Raw genomic sequence first — 10,364 nt, 5'->3', positions numbered from 1 at the left:
GTGGTATTTTTTCTCTCATGGAAAAAGTAAAGTCATCACTTTGTACAGAAAAGTCCTGTCGAATGTACAATCACGCGGATAAATGCTCAGCAATAAAGTGGGGCTTGACCAATCAGAGAGGCTGCACTGAGACTCCACCCCCACCGACTCTGAAGGTAAAACAATAGGTGCAATGCTCTTCAGCCTAACAGTAGCACTTCCCACCAGTGCTTTGGGTTGAAAGGGATAATTCATAAGGCCTACTAAACAGAAGTCCCTGGTTGAAACAGTCACTTTTCTCTTTGCTATAATCTTTTTCATTCAGCTTATAGGATTTATACACATTTGCTACTTACATATACTAAACATAGGCATACAAAAGGAATATATATATATATTTATATATATATATATATATATATATATATATATATATATATATATATATATATATATCTTCTTATTTGAAGTAACCAAGGCCGGCGACTAAGAAGAACTTCTCCAGGAAGAGTTCAGAGTCCAGCACGGCGATGTGTGCGGCTCGGCCAATCAGAGTGTTGGCTGTGTTGGGCAGGGCGTGGAACACGTTCTGGCGAATCAGACGGCACTCTTTGGCCTCCACCAGGGGACGCAACAGGTTGTTGATCATCTCCGTGTACACGGGGCCTTGGGGGAGAAAACGAGAGAGAGAGAGGGGAAGAGAGAGGGACAGAGGGAAGAAAGGAAGAGAGGAAGAAATATTAGTGATGGAAAGAAAGGCAACAAGAAAGACAGGAAGAAAAAGTGAACACAAGCGATTGAGAGAAAGAAAGAAAGTTAAGAAGACACGGCAAGAGGGAGGAAAATAAAGAGAGAGAAAGAATGGAGGTGAAAGAGATCGAACCAAAGACCAAAAGAAAGAACGAAAGAAGGGGTGGTGACGCAAGAGAAAGAAAGAACAAAGAAAGACAGCAAAAGAGAGAGAAGGGCGGGGATGGGAGCAAAGAATGAAAGAAGGAGAGAAAGCAAGAGGGAGGTGACAGTGAGAAGGCGAGAAACAGAGAGAAGCCACGTTCCACTGCTGGCTCCAGCGCCCGGGAGGGGATCAGCGCGGCTAAATGTCAACAGCGGTAGCTGTTCAGGTACCAGAACGGCCAGCCACAGGCGGCCGGGCAAACACAAAGGCAGCGCGCGGCCGAGCTAAAGGCCAGGGTCTGACCTGTGGTCCGGTCTTTGAGGGCCGTCCTGCACAGCTCTATCCTGGCCGAGTGGAACGGGACGTAGCGGTCCTGCGGGGAGGACACCAGCACCACGTTCTTAAAGAACTGCAGCCCTGTGAGGTCCACGCACGCACGCACGCACACACACACACACACACACACACACACACACACACACACACACACACATGGTCAGACACACACGCACGCACGCACACACAAAACAATGACACACACACAGTGAACAGAACTGACTGAATTTATCTTTGAGTATTTGTGTTCAAAAGAGTGGGGAAAGGAGCAAGCAAGACGGAGAGAGAGAGAGAGAGAGAGAGAGAGAGAGAGAGAGAGAGAGAGAGAGAGAGAGAGAGAGAGAGAGAGAGAGAGAGGAGGGGGCTGTAAATCACAGTGTGATCAGAAAGTGCTCTGACAGCCTTGATGTGATAACACTATGTTTCTCCTCTTGTCTCCCGTCACCGTGCTTCTAACGGACTGCACTGTCGCTGGCTTTCCAATGACAGGGTTTAGATCATTGTGTCAGTACACCACAGCGCAGGGTGCGTGTGTTTGTGTGCATGTGTGTGTCTGTGTATGTGTGTATGTTTGTGACAAATGGCTGCTTTGTTCCACTCAGCAAGCAGTGAGTGTGTGTGTGTGTGTGTGTGTGTGTGTGTGTGTGTGTGTGTGTGTGTGTGTGTGTGTGTGTGTGTGTGTGTGTGTGTGTGTGTGTGTGTGTGTGTTTGGGTGGGCTGGGAGGAGGGGACCTTATAGCTAGCTAGCAGTGGATGACGCATAAGCTCGCTGCCACCCAGAGCAAAAACAACTTTGGGAATCAAAAGATAGCAGAAGACAACATCTTTGTGACAACTTCATGTGACAGCTGCTGATCGTCTTCACAGCGGGGGGGGGGGGGGGTACCTGGCTTCTGGCTCAGCAGGTACAGGAAGGTCTTCCTGGGATCCATGTGGTCTCTGAAGGTAAGCTGAAGCAGGGATCCCGATTTTTTCAGCTTCTGCATCAACCACAGGCCTGCACTCAAGCACACACACACACACACACACACACACACACACACACACACACACACACACACACACACAGACAGACAGACAGACACACACACACACACACACACACACACACACACACACACACACACACACACACACACACACACACACACACACACACACACACACACACCCGATCAGGCACAGTGTTGTCTTTTGAGACAGCGGTGAGAAAGAGAGCCGCCACAGCAGAGTGTAGATCATTGAACAAAAACACAAAAGTGGCTGAACATAAAAAAGCTCTCTGAAGTAGAGTGTGTGGGTGGCAGGAGACTCACCCGTGCTGACCAGGGTGCTGTTGTTGTACAGGGTGCCCAGGTGGGGCCCGGACAGCGAGAGGAAGGTGTACAGCCTGGGAAGGTAGCAGCGGAAGCGCGGCCGCGTCAGCACCGAGCGCACGATGATGTTCCCCAGGGAGTGGCCGATGAAGCTGTGGAGCACCACCAGGAGGCCCAGTCACCCGGGGGACCCGCACAACTGGCTCTCAGAACCCTTTCATCGTGATTGTACCTTCATGTGTGTCTTTTCTTTCATAGCAATTGCTATGGGAGTTATTTTGCGTCATTCATTATTATAATTTATAACCCTATTCATTTCTATTTGTGTTTTATTTGTAGTTTAGAGGTATAAATAAGTGCCGCTATTCATTGGTTGGGAGAGGTAAATTATGCATGTATATTTATTGTTTTGTATCAATCCTGCTTTTTCCCATAAATAATACAAACCCATTTTTTAAAGATGAACTGATGTCCCGTGTGGGCCAGGGAATCGGAAAATAGTCTTCCACAGAAGTGCCCACAAAAACGTTCTTCAGCCAACGGCGAGATGGGCGACCCCGAGACCCACCAAGACTCTGATCTCTCCTCTCTCATCTTCTCCCACTACACGAGGGGATAGCAAAACTACAGACACGCTCTGTCAAAATAATCGTTTTTGAATATCACTCTTCTAACGTGTTTTTGAATTGATTATTCTGGTCCAAGATTGTGACACTTTCCATCGTTTCACCCTGATTATGGATCGCAGTGTGACAAGGCTTACGAATGACGTCCTTCGAAGTGCCGAGACAACTTAATGATAACGATTAGGGGAGGTTGAATGTATGATATTACAAGCACTTACCAGCGACTGGAAACAGCCACAGTGGCACAGATACAGTACGTCTGTCATTGAGTGTAATTGCTGCAATGTTCCAGCGCTATTCCAAATCCCCCTAGCCCTATGTCTCTACCTTCTCATATATCTGCTTCACGACTAAATATAGACATAATTCACAGACCAGATGCCGCACTGGCAGTCCATTGCTTTTGCCTTTGAAACACTCTCCTGAGTGCACACACAAGGAAGTTGGTAAAGTTTGACGACTTGGGGAAAAAAATGAAAACACTTACACAAATAACAAATTGGCACATTGAGGGCAATTAAGTCTGAAGATAAATTGCTTATTTTTCTAAGAAGTTTGGTGTTCCGAGAAAGAAAACCTTTCAAATAACTTTTGTTTCTTTTTTTTCTTGGTATTTTCCCAACATTGATGTGCGTTTGTTTTAAAAGATGGAATAGGGTGAAAGGGATCCTGTCTAATCAAGTGAGCGGTAAGCGGAAAACTACATCTCTACATCACAGCCACATATCAGCATCGCCAGCTGATATGAACGGTTTTCTGCTATTTAAATCAGTGGGTGTGCTAATTGTTGAAAATGGTGGGCTAAGGTGATACCGTCCATCTGTCTGATTAAACCAACCATCAGTAATGATGCCGGAATGTTTCACTCACTAATACAGAATGTGCTGCCATCTAGTGATCAAATAAAGTACCGACAACAAGCCTTGGTTCATTTAACTCACTGTGACCGCTGTTATACTGACCTTATTCGGCCGATGGTGAGATTATAAAGTTGGATATGCTGTATGATTTCATCCAGCAGTCTGTCCGTCATGGTGTCAAAGTCCGCAAACGTGTCCGTCTGGGACATTGAGGGTTTGAGGGAAAAAGCACAGGCGTCAGCTTCCCCACAAAATGTGCCCAAAGCACTTTCACAATCTGTGGTGGATCAAGGTAAAAAAAGAGAAAAACGAAAGGCGTTTCGCCTCATACCTGGTTTCTCTCAGACATGAGGAAGTCCAGTCTGGAGCCTGGCAGCCCCAGCTCAATGAAGGTCTTTACTAGCCGCAGGTCTGCACTGTTACCTGCGAGCAGAATAGCGGGTTACAATGACAGTGTCTGGCTCAGGGTCACCACCACATGATCCCTGATCCCACAGCCGTTAAGGCCGGGAACGGCGTCTCGATCGGCTGGAGAACGCCGCATACTCAACCTAACCATCTCTTACTTTACACCTTAACTTTAAAGGATTGGGCCAATTTGTGAAACCCCAGGTTAATTGTCATTGTCCATGAATGCCGTGTCAATGCGTTCCAAATGGACCAAGGCAGTTGGCCATCCATTTACATCCATTATATACAAAACAAGTGTAGCAGCTCTGTAGCCTTGCTAAACTAAGTGGCTTTGTTTTGCCCAACCAAGGTAAGCACATACGAATTGGCTAGGTAGCTAACTTCGACAGATCCCACAAACCGACAAGTACACAATATTTGATACTGTTTTTCCACTGTTAGAATTTTGTTGCGAAGAAAGCGGCTGAATTTTGGGAAGTGTGATTATTCTGTATTATGGGTGCAGAGCAACATTTCAATAAGTCATGAGCGCAGGTGTTGGTGGGTGTGTTTTGTTAATCATTTGAACACAGCATAAGCATGCTGTGTTTACACACACTGCGCATGCCCACGGCCTCAGAGACTGAGGGGCGAGCAGTTTGAAATTATGAAGGTTATATGTAATGGTCTTGAGCATGGTGTTGAATTTGGAACAAACTTATGGATTTTGTACTGCTTTGACCCGCGGGTTGCAATGGACTGGGATTAATGGTTCTGTGTGTATTCCTACAATGGGGAATTGAGCACTCCATTCAGATTCAGAAGTGAATACTGAGGCTGTTTTCCATTCAGCTAGAAAAAAAACAACTCCTAAACTTACCGATGCGATTGATTGAAATGTGGCTGTGCACTCAGAATCCTGAATTATCAGACTGCCAACAAAGCAGCCACTATCTTCACACAGAATTCTAACTGTGCGCCTCAGTTTCCACATCCGTCAGCCTGCCCAGTGACATGAAGAAACAGAATCAAAACCTTAAGATTTGTGGGGTTTTGGCCACTATTGGGGAAAATGATCGAGGCAGGGCAGTTTATACGCTTACCCGGTTTGGACAAAACAAAAATGCTGCTCCAGAAGCGGCTCAACACTCGTTTGGAATATAATGGACGTCCATGGCCAACTGCCCAACGCTTCCACAAAGAGAGAGTGGAAACCTGCCAGAATGTACCTGGGGTCTCAACAAGCAGGCCAAATCCTTCACCCGTCTCCAACCCAATGCCTCCCGTGATGCTGGCCAGCATCGGCAGGTCTTGGAGCAGGCACTGCAGTGCGAGCCATTAAGACCCAATCCCATTTCTACCCCTTACCCCTCCCCCTTGTTTTGAAGGGGTAAGGGGAAGGGGTAAGGGGAAGGGGATTGGGCCTAAGGCCCAATCCCATTTTACCCCTTCCGATCTTACCCCTTCCCCTTCCCCTTCCCCTTCCCCTTCCCCTTCCCCTTCCCCTTCCCCTTCCCCTTCCCCCTGAAAACAAGGGGGAGGGGTAAGGGGAAGGGGTAAGGGGTAGAAATGGGATTGGGCCTCAATCACGCATCGCCACCACCAACACACACATCCTCCGCCTGGACACTATGACACACGGTGGGGGGGCGGGGCAAAGGAAGCAGCTGGAGGCGGGGTGCCAGCTTGGGCTCGTAGGAGGTGCAAACACCGCTGTAAGCATGGTATTAAGAACCGTTCCTGTACTCGGGCTGCAGTCTTCATAGTGCGGGTCTTTTGGCAGCACTATCATACAAAGGCTTCTTTGCCACGTAGGAATGGGCAGCCTACTGTAGCAAGACAGTGTTCTATTGTATTTGATGAATCAAATCAAACCCTATCGATAGGTCAACAAATAACCTAATAAATATATATTGAATTGCAATATATATTTGCAATGCACCATGCACATTATGCGCCATAATATGAATTAAGCTCCGCCATGTAACAGTCAGAAGCTCATTATTTCATTATTTAAATAACAAAAACCTTTTTTTATCAACAGGCCAAATGGATTTAGCAAGAATGTTTTTTTTATTCTTTAAACGACTTAATAAATGACACTCATTTAGAGCCAGCATAATAAAACGTGACTCATTTGAGTAACAAGTGTGAACAAAAGAAATGGCTGGCAAGTGTGAAAGAAATGACAGCAGGCAGGTTAAAGTAATAACTACACGAGCAAAATGATAATGACTTAAAATCCCAATCCTGACTGGACATAACAATAAGGTCCTGGAGGTGCTGAGGGACTCGCCCTCTGCCGCGACTCACCGTCCAGGCCGTGCACGCACACCACCAGATGGATGCCGTCGTCAAACTCCTCGTCGTCCTCCTCAGGGGGGAAGTAGGGCAGGTCGGAGGCCAGCAGGGGCAGGTCGCTGTACAGGCTGCCCTGGAAAGCCAGCTCCCCCAGCAGCTCCTCTTTGGCCTTGTAGAAACTGGAGCAGGGGGCGAGAGGGGAGACTGAGAGGGAGCCGGGAGGAGCCGGTGGGGGGGCAGGAGGGGAGGGCAGGGCCCGACGTGGCACCATGAATTACGACTGCCGCGCCTGATCCCTTGGGGTGACGTGTGTGACGTAGCGGGGCCGCTAAAAGCCCAGCACACGGGTATACAGGCACGCGCGCACGCATGCACACACGCACACACGCATACAGGCACACAGAGAGGTGCAAGCATGCCACGAAGGCTCACACTCAAATGACACCAAAAAAACGGGTCGATTTTATGGCCGAATTTGATTTCTTTCCGAGTGCAAATGAGGTGAACAGTGAACAAAAAGTGTGAACAATGACACGTGTGCCTCCACCAGGCCGGAGGGCACTCACTGTAGCATCCTCTCGTTGGTCTCCTCGTCCATGGCCAGGGGGCTGAGCAGCGACGAGGAGGAGGAGATGATGCCGAAGGAGCCCAGGGGCTGATGGGTAATGGGGGAGGCGGCCTGGCGCGCCGAGAGCCCCCCGACGGAGGGCGAGTCCCTCAGCACCGAGGAGAAGGGCAGGCAGGTGGGGGCGCAGGAGGTGGACATGTTCACCACCTCCACCATCTTCTTGTTCATGAAGGCCAGGCCCGCGTTGGGGATCTTGGAGGGCTTGGTGGGGCACTCCAGTGGGCGGGGCAGCGCCCCCTCGCCCCCGTCACCGCTGCTGTCGGCCAGCAGCCCGCGGAGGTCGCCGGGCGGGGTCGCGGCGCTGGCCACCAGCCCGATGAGGTCGCGGGGCCTCTGCTTGCCGGGCGCCGGCTGGAGGGGCCCCGAGGCGTCCGGCGTCTGGGGCGGCCCCCGCTCCTCCTCCGTGACCTCGAGGGCGAGCGGCGGACATTGAGTGAAGCGTTGGCGCTCGTCCAAAGCCCAATTACTCAGCGTCGGACCGTCTGACAACCGGGGGCCCCCGAGCTTCCCGCAGCCCGCGGGCCCCCCCCCCACTTCAAACAGCCGGGCTTCCGCCGACTCCAGCCTCCAGTCCTCCAGACCGTCGTCCTGCTCCCCCTGGACGCCGCCCCCGCTCCCCGGCCTCTGGGAGGCGGGCACCTGGAGGGAACCACTCAGCACCCACCTCGGCGCCAGCGCCCCGTCCCCCTCGGCCGCGTCGCCGGTCGCCGGGGCGACGCGCCCCAAACAGCCGGCGTCCGACCGGGGCGTGTCCGACGCCTTGGCATCCTCCGCGTTCCCCGTGCCCTCGGGGGCGGAGCTGATCTGCGGGGCCGACGCCCACCTGGTGAGCTTCCCCCGGAGCCGCTGGCCGCGCTGCCGCAGCTGCTGCTGCTGCTCGTCCTCGTAGGGCAGGGAGCTGATGGAGGTCAGCGAGGCCTGGATGCCCCCGCCCGGGGAGCTGCCGCTCGGCAGGCTGCCGTGGCTCTCGGCCCGCAGCCCCTCCAGGGAGACGCGGCGCTGGGAGCCGCGCCGGGGGTGGCGCCGCACCACGCGCTGGGGGATCTCCCGCTCGCTGCTGAAGTCCCGGAAGGTGCGTCCGGGCAGCGGCGGGAAGAACTGGGCGACCGAGCGCCGCGCCCCGGCCCCGGCCTCGGCCTCGCCGTCCCCGGGCCACGCCAGCCACGCCACCGAGGAGCTGGGCTCGCTCTCGATGCCCGAGTCCGAGATGACGGAGGAGGAGCGCTTCATGAGCCGGGGGAGCCCGGCCCCGGCCCCGCCCCCGCTGCGCCGGCCCAGCTCCCTCGCCAGGCTGGTGCCGGCGGGGTGGGGGGAGACGGAGAGGGCGCGCTGGGCGGGCAGGTTGCGGAGAGGGGCGTCTTCGCTCTCTTCCTCCTCCTCCTCGTCCAGCGAGCTGGTCACCCCCCCGTCCTCCCCGCCGCAGTGGCCCCGCTCTGGGCTGCTTGGAGGCTGTGGTTGTTGGTGTTGTTGTTGTTGTTGTTGTTGTTGTTGTTGTTGTTGTTGTTGTTGTTGTTGTTGCTGTTGTTGTTGCTGTTGTTGTCGGCATGGCACCAGCGTGCCAGGGACCTCTTCCATCACCCGGCCATGGGGGGTCTTGTCCTCGCCACAGACCACCGAGTCTCCTCCGTCGTCCGGGGGTGCGGCGGCCTCAGGGGGCGCCGCGCTCGGGCCGGGTTCCCGCCGTGTCTCCGACGGCTCGGCTCCCGCGCACGCCTCTGCTTGGCTCATCAGGGGGGCCTCCTCACCGACGAGGAGCCCGCCCCCGGTGCTCGCCACGCCTCCGGCTCTGCTCCGGCAGCGCTCTCCTGTGAGGGGGGCGTCCGAAGGCTCCCCGGGTACGCCTGGTGGTCGGGTGCTCTGGTCACTTTGGTGAAAGCTGGCGATGGCTGCGGCGGCGGCAGCAGGCTCTGGGCCGGCTGGCAGTGTGTCGCCTGTCGCTGGCACATGTGACCCCCAGTCTGAAACACAGCACCCACAACACCAGAGTTGATACCTTGAAAGCAAACGGGAGAAGACAAAGGTGTCTGTGTGCTTGAGGGTGTGGGTGTTAGACAACAGGACTTTTAAGGAAAGATGAATGAACACAGAACTACGAACACAATAAAAATATTATTTTTTTTCGTTTTTTCCTCATTTTCACATCGTACGTGTTTATTTTTTAATTGACGATGACAAATGTGTTTCCGATGCACACAGAAAACTATTTGAGGCACAACACTGTTCTCTTTGTGAGTTTCCCCGCGAGACTGCCTCATTAAAAGTCTCCTTCTGGGTTTTTAATTCAGGAGTGGTTGTTTGCCTGTTTGTGGCGAAGCGACGTATCGGTCCTCGAAGATGATGGGCAGGCTGTTCCAGTCGCCGTCGATGTCCAGGCACTCGACCGGCAGGGGAGGCATCCTGCTCAGGTAGTCGGAGCTCCGCACCTCTGCGGCGATCTGTCCGTGTCTGTTGATTCTGGAGACCACGGCATTCACAGTTACATCAACATTTACATTTACATGACATTTAGGGCATTTAGCCCACGCTTTTATCCAAAGAGACTTACAAGTACATTTGTCAGAAGAAGGTGAAACAACAATATATCGCTGTTGGTGCAGTAAGGATGTTCATAGAACCAAGTACAAAGCACCAACAATCGCTAGGTTAACCCATTCCCCTAAGATAAGGTACAACACAACTATTAACTAACTAGTATAACTAAGTAGGATATACAATGAATGCGTAGATTAAGTGCCAGGACGTACAACATACAGTAAGTAGGAGGGGTGGGAGGGGGGGGGGCTCCTCAGAGTCGAGGTCGACTCTGAAGAGAACTCCGGGCGGACAGACATAAGAGGCCGCCGCCCTCTCTCTCTCTCTCCCTTTCTCCATGCCTCTCTGTCCAAAACCGATGAACAAATGCTAAAGATATTCCTGTGATACTCACAAGTCCTCCTGGAATGTCAGAGACAACTCTTTGGGGTGTTCAGAGAAGAAATAGGCTTCGGAGAATCTCCTGACCTGGCATTAAAAAAAATGAGAAAAAAAATGAGA

At 52.3% G+C, this 10,364-nt stretch overlaps 1 protein-coding gene across 1 annotated transcript; it reads right to left on the bottom strand.

Moving 5' to 3' along the window:
- Positions 1 to 402: 402 nt before the first annotated feature.
- On the bottom strand, positions 403 to 10,337 carry fam135b (family with sequence similarity 135 member B; the record flags this gene model as incomplete). Its single annotated transcript, XM_056584957.1, has 10 exons — positions 403 to 645; positions 1,178 to 1,291; positions 2,097 to 2,207; positions 2,527 to 2,678; positions 4,115 to 4,212; positions 4,344 to 4,435; positions 6,716 to 6,882; positions 7,270 to 9,289; positions 9,631 to 9,785; positions 10,258 to 10,337. Coding segments are annotated over 10 exons (3,195 nt in total), but the record flags the coding sequence as incomplete, so codon positions are not given.
- Between the last annotated feature and the right edge of the window lie 27 nt (positions 10,338 to 10,364).

The sequence above is a fragment of the Gadus chalcogrammus genome, unplaced genomic scaffold, assembly GCF_026213295.1.
Source record: "Gadus chalcogrammus isolate NIFS_2021 unplaced genomic scaffold, NIFS_Gcha_1.0 GACHA044, whole genome shotgun sequence".
NCBI classification, from domain to species: Eukaryota; Metazoa; Chordata; class Actinopteri; order Gadiformes; family Gadidae; genus Gadus; species Gadus chalcogrammus.
The sequence above is the reverse complement of the archived record's forward strand: the minus strand, read 5'-3'. Positions and strand labels throughout refer to the sequence as shown.